The following is an 11,304-nucleotide window of genomic DNA, read 5'->3' on the forward strand; positions in this document are numbered from 1 at the left end:
ATTTTAAAATACGGCCAGTGCATAGATTTCGGCTTCTTTGTTCACTGACTGGTTTATGCAATGTAAATTTGGACAGAACAGAATAAGGTATTTAGCTGAAGGAAAAAATGTAATGCTCACCGCCTGGAAGTTTTTTTTGATTTCTTGTCATAGAACATTGAATCACTGTTAATGTAATCTGATCAAGAGAAATGGATCTTCATGTCAAAGCTAAACTAGACGTCTGCAATGTGATATAATTTACTGACAACAAACATAGAATAACTGATGGCATATTTATACACCCCCCTCAAATATGACACACCTAAATTGTCCAGCCAGTTGGAAGGTGGTTAGCGAAGGGTTTTGGGTTTAATGTAATATATATTTACTTGCTTGAAGGTCCAGCTTTCAGGTAGTTCCATATTATGACAACCTACATTATAAACATTAGGAAAAGAACAAGACAGGTAGTGCATACAATGAGGTTTCCAAATAACTTAATATCTATTAATTCACCCATGATCCCCGTACAACCCGACAAAATCAGAACAGTTTTGCAAGGGCCTATTAAAAAAAATAACACAGGCTTTAGAAGGCTGTAATTGTTGCCAAAAATGTAGAAACCATAACAGCTTTTCCTAACCATTTTACTTAAAGGGGTTTTATAAAAAGACTGCGTGCAAAAAAAAATGTAACTACCCCTCAACCTTCAGGGGTTCCCTTATCCATTAATGGGGGTGGGGGGGGAGTTGTATACAAACATAATCATCACATATACAGTGCATGATTATCTCAAATAAAAATGACACAAATTTTTTTTTAAAATGATATATTAACCTCTGAAAGATCATTCATTGCTTCATACCACAAATAAATCCTGTTATGCATATTCATATACAGTATATTTTTGTTTATTTTGGGAGGTAGTATTTGTATTAAAACATTACTGTATTTTTAAGTTATATTTCATTTTTATGTTATAAGTTATGTTGTCAACATTTACATCATTTGTAATTCCCCCAGGCAGTCGTCTTTTTATTTGCTCATGAAATTTCCTTTGAATTTGTGCTGATGTTTTCATTTTAATGTTTATTGCATTACAGATTTTTTTTTTTTATTAGTTAACCGCTTTGGGCTAAAGTCTGTCTACCTAGTTTTTATTCTGAGACCTTTAGTCACCATAAATTAATGTTTACTATCCTTTTTTTCCTAATTGTGGGTCGGTGGGCTATAAGAACTCTGTTAGGATTTTTACTTTATTTCTTTTTTTTTTTATAAATTAAAAGCAAAAGTTTCTCAACATGCTGAGCACTAAGCTATGCTGGCAATAACATACTTTGTGGTAGTTTATACATTTTTTGTTGCCACTCACTGTTTAGTACACAAAATTGTCACCCTTTAACTATATAAGTAATAAAGTATTTTCTAAAACACATCAAATAATTAGGAAATGACATCTTACACACGTACTCCAAGGAAAAAGTAAGATTACTTGCCCACCAGAAATATACAACTGAGAAATAAATCATCAGTCTAGCAAGCCTGCATCACCTGCCAGCAGGAGAGACTTCTCTTTCAGGATCCACATATGACGCAATTAATTTTAAACATCAGCACTTCCACCAGACATCTCAATCCCCAATACTTATCCTAGTTGCATGGTATACAGGGTCATCTGGCTATCAACAGGCAATACACTAAGATCTTCCACCTCCCAGCAGGCCAGTAGATACATCTACATTAAATGAAGTGATTGTGTAAAAAAAGGCTTTAATTCCTCACATTTTTATGCATTCTTTTGTTCAAACCACTGAATTAAAGCTGAAAGTCTGCAGTTCAACTGCATCTGAGTTTTTTCATTTAAAATTTATTGTGGTAATGTACAGAACCAAAATTAGAAAAAAGTTGTCTCTGTCCAAATATTTATGGACCTAACTGTACCAGCAACACAATCTTTTTTACTTCAAGTGCAAGTATCTTAACAAAATTCACTAAATAATACCTTAACCCCCCTAGCGGTAATCCTGAGTGTGACTTGGGGTGGATTTTCCATGCAAAAAGCAGTATTCCTTGGGGTTGCTAAAAAGATTAAAAACACTTACCTTATTCTGTTGCCCCCCCCCCCCCCCAGCTTCCTGCTGGTCCCCGCAGGTCCTAGGGACACGTCTTCTCCCTCCGATCTTCAGCCAGGGAATGCAGAGTCGATCTCCGGGGTTTCCCGGTGACGTCGGTGCGTCGTCGGTCTGTTTTTTTAACAGATTTTTGTGTTTTTTTATTTAACGTTTATTTCGGTGAGGTATGCCTAAGAATTATAGGCCTACAATGTAAAATAAATTTTCATGCAAAATAAATGTAACACATTTTGTGTGGAAATACGGACAAAATTAGAATGCTAGGGGGGGTTAAGGACAGCTGCAGATAAAAAAAAAAATATTGAAACTTGTCTTTAAATTGAAATGATGTTAAACCTTACATTAGATTTTAGAGGTTAGGTTTACAATAATTTCATGTTTGTCTTTTAAATATTTTATCCAAGAGCTGGGGTCTCTTTTCAATTTTTAAATCATTTTGTACCACAAACATAAAGTAAGGGCAACATACAGCCCAGAAAACACCACTTTGTTGTCTTTGTGTATTAGGCAATTTCAAAACAACTCTTGTGTATGGCCGGCAGAATGTTTGGGGCCCTTTTACATGAGACACAGCTTTTATGCAGCATTCATTTTATTTTTAATAGTAACTGTTTTGCCATCTGTTTATAGTAGAATGAAATGCACAAAAAAGAAAACTGGCTGTGAATCCTCTTTAAATAGCTATTTTCAATAAATGGCAAATGATGCCATTCATTCCTCATGACTGTTTGTTCTGTTGGCATAGCAAGTGTTTTTAAGCTCTCCAGCACTATAGCATATTGATATTTGTTTGCTGTATCTAGGACACATTACATTTTTTTTCTTTATAAATTTTCTTTATTGAATATTGTTGTTAGCACAGACGAAAAACAAACTACAAAATAGAAGACCAACTGCACAAACCAGCCTATTTTCAATAAAACAGTTAGGACATATTTAATTAAAGCACTGACTGACAAAAACCTATCAAGGCTGTGGTAAAACAGCTCGACGAACTGGCTAGGTCAAGAAATAAAACTATGATTCCAAACTCCTTTAAACCCTGATAATTGCACAATGTATATTCCTGGTAACTTTACATAGTAAACTTCTCAGAAAAGCATGCATATATAATTTACACTATGTAAAATAATTTAATAACGTAATCAATTCCTCACAAATCTACACACAAATCTACACATGTTGGATAATCACCCATTAGTCTATGAACTAGGACACCAGATTTCATGATGCTGAATCTGCAGGAAACAATTGTAAAATAAGATAAAATTGTCCGTTCAGCCACATCCCTTTCCTGTGAGTTGCCACATGTGGTTGGATGAAGATAAAACCTCGGAAGAGTTGATAGAAGCAGCACACAAGTTAAAGTGGGATGGCATGCTTTTTGCTATCCCTTGAAAACCACATTCTTCGCCTGAGATTGCTACCAACTCAACTCACTGAAATGTCACGTCTTGTATTTAAAAATGCATTTATTTGTACCATTGGTTCGACCATGCATCCTTCTTGTCCCAGACCTTTGTATTGAAAGTGCACATTGCAAAGCCCAGCTTTTTCATATACATGGGCCAGTAGTACCTGACATTTAGTGAGCTTGATATAAAAGAAGCATTTGACAGTAAAAAAAGACAGTATTATGTGAGCATAGCCTGTGGATGGTACAATTTGGCTGTTGTTTTCCAGTGTAGCATTAAAAAAGAAACAGACAATCTGATTGGGACATTATTAGCTTTTAATTTATGTTAAGCTAAATTTAGACACTAATTGTTTATCTCCCAAAATGGGTAATAGTGGTCATCTCAGGCAAATATCCAGCTTTTGTACAGCATCCAGAAAGTAAGTGATTTGTCCTGCCAGATTAGTAAATGACCGATAGGAACAATCACTGCTGTTTTTTAATGGGCTTCCACTCTCCTCTCCATAGAACAAAAAGCACTGTCTATATAGCATTTCTGTGATCCCTAGTTATCACTTGCAGTTGTTATGGTTGAGTGTCTTTGTATAGCTTAAATGAGATTGTTTTGTCTTCGCTAATAATGACAAGACAGATAATATTTTAGACCAGGGGTAGCCATAATTAAACTACCAGGACCCTCCAGAAATATCACCATGTACAGTACCTTTCTCTTTTACTTAGAAGAATGATGGACTAAATCTGCTTGCAATAGTATTTTCCTTCAGTAATGGGGTCCTTTAACAGCTGGAGCCCCCTATATTATACCACTATCTCTAAACTCTATAACGGTCTTTTTTTTCTGATAGAGAGTCTGCCTAAATTTTACAATAATCATAATACAATAATTACATAATTATTAGTTATTTCATAATTACAATAATTACAATAAAATATTATTAAATGAGTATCTGCTCATCCTTTAGATAAAGAGAAAAGCTCTGTAATCATGTTGTGTGGTATGTGCTCAGGATCTTAAGAATATTTTAAGTTGTCCCTTTAAAAGCTTTTTGACCTTGACTTGAACTGAAACTGAAGATGATTGTAAAAAGAATAGTATGGCTTGGAATAGCTGGATTTTTCCAAATGGTCAGAAAAACATCTTTGTCTAATAGTGCAGCAATCATGAGCCATTAATATCTTAACTATTACTGAAAAATGCTTAATGACTAATGTGTTACTTTGTATTATTTCGATTGTCAGTTTGTCTTTAAGGATGTTTACTTATCCCACCCTTGTGAAAAGTGTACTATAGAAATATTATTACTGGCAACTAACTTTATTACAGTTGACAAGCAAGTTTACCTATTTCTTGTGTTTAAGCACCAACTTATTTGCAGTAGTTCACTGACATCTAAATGGCAGCCTCTCTCCCATGCTTATGTACCATGTAAACATGACGAAGTGACTTTCTCCAGAACAGATATGTTTATTGAGTGCACTTTAGCATGATGAAGTTCATGAAAGTTTCTTACCATAAATTTCATAGCTCCCATTATAGATTTAGTTCCTAAACTGCTTCCATTATTAGCCCACTCTTGTTACAGTCATTTTCAGTTTACACTGGATACAGTAGTCAAGTTCTTCCCCCTGGTTTCTCTTTTGAGGCAGCACAAAATTAGGCAAATACTTCATTAGCAGATCTTTCTGTTGAAACTTTACATGGGGTAATCATTTACATCCTATTATATATATTATTGTAATTATGTGGACCTTACAGAAGTTGAAAACATGTACCCTCCAAAATAAAAAAATGAAGCATTAAAGTATGGAATGCCATGGACAATTACTGCTACATTTTTAAAGCTGGCAGTCTAAGAAAGTTTCTGAGTATTCTGTCATTAATGATGAGAAGTTCAGGATATCCTAAATATCCTGAATGTAAAGGCCAGGCTTTTTTTGAGCCGGGTGGGAAGAAATTGTAGGTGGGTGGCAGCCCCTGTATTATGACTCAACTCTGCAGAAACCACCCAAAAACAGCCGGGTGGCTACTGAAAAATGCCAGGTGGTGTGCCCAGCTAAAAGGGGCTTTTTTTAGAGTGTTGCATAGAAGTTCTTTTCCACGCACAATACACTTCACAATAAAACTTTTGTAGAGTATTTTTAACAATGTCCTTTTAATGTTAAGTTTTAAAGTTTGTTATATTTTTGGTATTTTCTTAGTTGGAAAGAACCAACTCCTTGTTAGGCCATGTTCACCAGCCATATCAGTACCTCATTGAGTCTGTTCGCCAAAGGGATACACAGATCGACACGTTAAAGGACCAGATCGCAAAACTGGAAAAAGATGTCAGGTAAGCACGGATTGTTTGCTGCAATTAATGTCACTCTAAATTGTTATAAACAGGAATGTAAAGGATGTGAAAAAAAGAATGAGTTAATATAAAATGATAGTAATTTTCCCTGACTGTAAATATGTAGCATTTGCAGCTCAAGTAGTCATTACAGCAAATAGAATGAGATTTTCTGGCAATGCTGCTTTGGGAAACTAAACAGGAAATTAATTCAGGGTCTGGATGTACATACATTTCTGATTCTGAATTATCTGCAACTAGGGACAACTGCCACCAAATTTTTTTTACCTTTATTCATGAAGTCAAAATCTGGTTGTTTTATGTTTTTTTTTATTCTTTATGTATTATTTTTGCAGCATGCAGTAACAAAAGTAGTTCATGGGTTAATATGTTGCCACTGTATCACAAACCAATATGTTGTTTTTTTTCTTTAGTAATCTAAAAAGGCTTTTTCCTTCCACCAATCTCGTGCACAATTGCACACTTCAGTAGCTCATGACTGTCAAATGAGGCATTACATTCACTGGTACCATTTACCTGTAACCTACAAAAATATTGCAGTATTTCTATATTCTCCCATCTGTCAGATTAAAGTGCATGCTGTGTAATATGTGTTCTAAAACCATGGCCACTACAGAGAGGTAACAGAGCCAAGAACATAAAAGAGCAGCGGAGACTGAATGAAAGTGTTTGGGGGAGGTGCTGGCTTGATACATGGCCAGTGCACACTATGCAGGCAGATGCGTGGTAAATAGGTGGAAGTACTGGCCTAGGAGGGCTGTTTTTTTGTATTATACATACGACAGACCTGTGGTGATGTTGTGCCCTTGCATAGGAAAAAATGGCAGAGCTGCATAAGATGTTGGTGCTAAATAAATCCTGTTTATTAATTGTAAAAAAAATAATAATAATGTGTGAGAGTCAGGATATATGAATAAACATGTGTACAGAAGTTGGTAAAAGATAGCTGCTGAATAGTGGATTTAATAGTCAAATCGACATTGTCACCACTGCTGTCTGTTGTCCTGTACACATTTTTCTTCCACTACAGAGCATCACAATGTTCATGTGACTGCTGTCTGTTACCACTACCTAAAATATATGTCGTCTACTATTTAGCAATACAATATTCATGTCACATCTGTCACCTCTTCCTATAGGTACCTTGTAGTGAGTAAATGATTTAGAAAATATTATTAGGCAGCCAGGCAACTAACATTTTCAAAAAGTGTTCATCAGTGGTGGTCTACAGGTTGCCTCTGTTAAAGGATACTTTTAAATATACTGATTGGCTCAAAACTGCATTAAATTTTATCTATCCATGTTCTACATGTAGAGAGCCGTGGAGGGAACACTAGATTGCTTTGGTGGCATATGACTTTTATAATGATATGACTGGCTGCATTCACAGTTTCCTTTTTTTATAACAAAGCTGCCTGCTGAGATTTGGCCTTTTCTCAGGTCTCATACTTCAGTACCGATTCTAGCTGTCTGCCTTTTACAGATGCTTATCCAGCTACTAGCAGAATGATGGGATTAGCTCTCATCTTATAGTTCACTAATGTCTGTCTTCTCCACAGTTAATAGGAGCTTTGTTGCCAGTATTGTTTTCTGTTTATTTAATTTTCTGGTTATTCATCCTGGCTGCATTTGGCATATGTGGAAGGCATGTCATTGTTCTTTTCCATTCATCAAATTGTTGAAACGAAATAAAGCATTCTTGATTTTGTTGCCCAATAATCTTCATAGGACTGAAATCTAAACTGGAGCCAGAAGTTCATAGCAACAAAAACTGACGTCCTTCTACAAGATAATATTTTAAGACCTTAACAACTGTATTCACACATATGTGTTGTAAATTTATTCACAGGTATATGAGTGATTCGTCGTGCTAATATTCAGTTCAAATGGCACTCCAACCACATACAGGACACAAAAATGCACCTGTACTATAACACTATAAACATATGTTCAGTGTGTTGTGATGTGCACTTCTGCTCACTGACAGCCCATTCAATATGAATAGACTGCCTTAATGGAACATGCTTAAAAGTATAAAAATGCACGTATTGATAAATGTGTGTAGGTGTGTACAGGGTTTAGACCTTTGCAATATTTGGCAGTGCATCCTAACACCACAACATAGAAGATGAGATACATGTACACAAAGTTGGACTGATGTAGTGTTTTAAATTGTGTGTGTATATATATATATATATATATATATATATATATATATATATATATATATATATATATATATATATATATATAGTGACACTATGGCAGGATTGGAGGTGGAAGGGAGATATATTTGCCCAGGATTCCTGTGTGAAGTAGCAGGTGGAAGACTCACCTGTGAGATAATTAATGAAGAAGCAAGGGTGGGGATATAACATAGAGCCAGGAGCTCAGTCAGTAGCTTGGCTTGGAGACACACAGACAGGGGTCTGTGTGAGAGCTCAGCTCTGTTTGGAGAGACAGACGGGTCTGTGTGAGTTCAGCTCTGGTTGGAGACACAGACAGGGGTCTGTGTGAGTTCAGCTCTGGTTGGAGACACAGACAGGGGTCTGTGTGATAAGCTCTGTTTGGAGACACAGACAGGTGGGCTGTGTGAGGAGCTCTGCTGAGAGACTCAAGAAAGTCGGTCTAGGTGAGTGAGCTCAAAAGTGAGCAGAAGGTTGCTGAAAGCTTGGTTTTGAGCTGACAGGGAGAAGCCCTCCAGCTGATAGACAGGGACGTCTGATGTATAGTAAGTGCCGGACAGGCAAGGTTTTCTTTTGCTGTTTTTGGTATTTTATCTGCAACCTTCAATAAACCTGGCTGCAAGCCAGCTTAAGGCTGATACCTCCGTGTCTGATCTGAGGATAAACCAGAAAAGTGGCAGGGTCTTGCAGTGCCTGTTAGAGAAGGTGTTGGATGGGGTATATGTAGCACCCAGACTAAGGCATTATGTATAAAGGGCTTTGTGAAAGCCAGTTTAAGGATCCTGGAGCCGGGCCAAAAAAAAAGGAAGGATGGATTTCTTTGGGCCAATGGCTTCACAACCGTTTTTTTTACCTCTGTCTAAGGTGCACAGGTGTACTATATAGCAAGCCAGCAAGAAGCTGGAGAGAGCTCAGTGGGTTCCAGAGCTGTGAGGGAATAGAGCTCTGCCATCTACATCCAAGCATTTCATGTGAGTGGAACATGTTTCTTTTTTTTCCCTAAATACTGCCGTGTACTGTTTCCAGGAAGCTGCTGTACTTTGGTGATAGTCAGAGAGGGACTACCAAAGTGAATGTATTTAGTTTCTCAGCCGAGCCATTTGTTTTTGTTTTGGTTTTTGTGTGCTAATAAACAAGCAGGCCGGAGCCTGCTTTAAACTGTATTTTCAAACCTGCTGTTTGTTCACTGCTACATTCTGACACCCCATTGCTATGGTCGATCCCACAATAAATATATATATATATTATTATTTTTTTTTTTTACTTTGGCAATAAAGTTTTAGCACCCCGGGCACTGCCATCTTCATGCTTCTTCTAGGTACATCACCGATCTTGCACTGTGCGTGCGTGAAATCTAGTGACGTAGCCCGCTGTAAAGGGGAAAAAAGAGTTTACTGTGCATGCGTAAGATAGGTATGTCTTTCCCCTCGGTGTAGAAAAGCGCCCCCGTCTGCGCATGCCCCATCTCCTTGATCTCGGGAATGCGCAGAGGGAGCAGCCAGGAGCCTCCCAGGATGTGTGACGTATACAGAATATGAGGGACCTCGTATTGCTTTCAAAAAAAAAAAAGAGGTTTTTCAAAAAGGGTTTTAAGCCAAAAATAGAAGAATATCTTTAGTTTATGTAAAAGGGTTGTCTACACTCTTATGTAAAGTAAAAATTTTAATTTAGTTCTGCTTTAAGTCACATAATACTGTACACAGTTAAGGTGACGTGATGAGGGCCTGCCAGAGAAAAGAACAATGGAATAAATCAGATCAAAGAAGCATTTTGCTAGCTTCTGCGTAGATTTATGAAGATTTGCCACTGGACTGGACTATAGAATATCAAATGTGTGTACCAACCAAAGTATATGTAAGAATATAAAATTGCTATGTTGGTATTATTGTCATGTATTTATATTGCCAACATATTATGCAGCAGTTTACAGATTCCATAGTCTTGTCACAAACTGCCCTCCAGGGGAGCTTAGTAATGTCCCTGATTTTGGGGGGTGAAGGGGGGAGTTACTTAACTTACTAGTAAGGTTTTGTGTTATGGGCAAAAACCAGGGAGTAATCTCTATAACGGATTCCATAAAGATAGTATCCTGGCTGAGATCCAAAACAGGGGCCATAGTACTGCAAAGCCAAACTGCTAGCCACAGAGTTAGCCACAGTTGTAGCACATTACATATATTCTAAAAAGGGGGCATGGTTCATATCCACATGTATATTATGGTATACCTATTGTGTGTTTATAATATAACTATAACGTTTCTTTACCAGTTATATATAACACCTGAAAGCAGATATGCCCAGATGGAATATGTAGCAGTACAAATCTCTGACATTAGTTAGGTACTACAATACTTTAGTTACGTCTATCTGTCTTACCTACTTAGGAGTGTCCGAATAAGCACTAATTAAGCGTCATCTTAAGTTTCCTAAATACATTTCTTTGTGAACACAAATATATGTATCACATTTATGATCAAAGATTATTCTCAGCAACAGACATTGAATTTTTGGCGCATTTCCCAGAAACTTAATCTTGGCAGAAAGGCCCAAATATTCGAATAATAGATAGAAAGGCTGAAAGGTACTTAGGGAAGCCTAAAGGGTATGTAAAGTTTACTCTTACATTGTAAAAATGGTTGCATTTTGATGTTATTAAACTTTTCTCTTGATAAGAAAACAGTACATTCCTTTTGTGCGTCTAGAATTTACATATATAAAGTGAGTTCAAGCCTAAAAATGTAAAGTTAGCTATGCTATAGGGGATATATAGAAATGTTCATTGTGCTTGAACATCTAGTAAAACCTTTCTTGTCTTTAGTTCCTCCGAAATAAAGCAATGCGGGCATGTGCCTAAAACCCCCATAGCTGAATGTCTCCCATAGAACAGGACATTAAAGTTGCTTGGCTTTCCCCCCAAATATTTTGTAGAAAAATCCTTTGAAAAACCAATAAATGTCTAATAGAGGTGATTTCTACCTGAACACACACAAAACCTCCACACAGTGTTTCATGCAGACCTGAAGCCTATGGGAGCGTGGGATCTCGGGTTTAAATGCAGATGTCAATCCTCTTCTGATAATATTAAAATTAACTTAGCAAACATTATTCTCAGCAACAGACACACAAAGAGTCATTCAGTTAATTCTTAATTCTTTAAATTTTACATTAGTTTTGATATAGAAAATGTTCATTTTAGCATGTGTGCTAAAGGGTTAGTGTGTGTAAACCTTATCAATA

General features: G+C 36.6%; 1 protein-coding gene across 1 annotated transcript in view; it reads left to right on the top strand.

The window, feature by feature from the left end:
- PIBF1 (progesterone immunomodulatory binding factor 1) overlaps positions 1–11,304 on the top strand; it is an 82,795-nt gene that overhangs the window by 51,270 nt on the left and 20,221 nt on the right. The window contains exon 14 of the mRNA XM_072400329.1: positions 5,731–5,861. Within this exon, the coding sequence (XP_072256430.1) occupies positions 5,731–5,861 (131 nt within the window). The remainder of the gene's footprint in view (positions 1–5,730; positions 5,862–11,304) is intronic.

The sequence above is a fragment of the Pyxicephalus adspersus genome, chromosome 1, assembly GCF_032062135.1.
Source record: "Pyxicephalus adspersus chromosome 1, UCB_Pads_2.0, whole genome shotgun sequence".
Classification (NCBI taxonomy): Eukaryota; Metazoa; Chordata; class Amphibia; order Anura; family Pyxicephalidae; genus Pyxicephalus; species Pyxicephalus adspersus.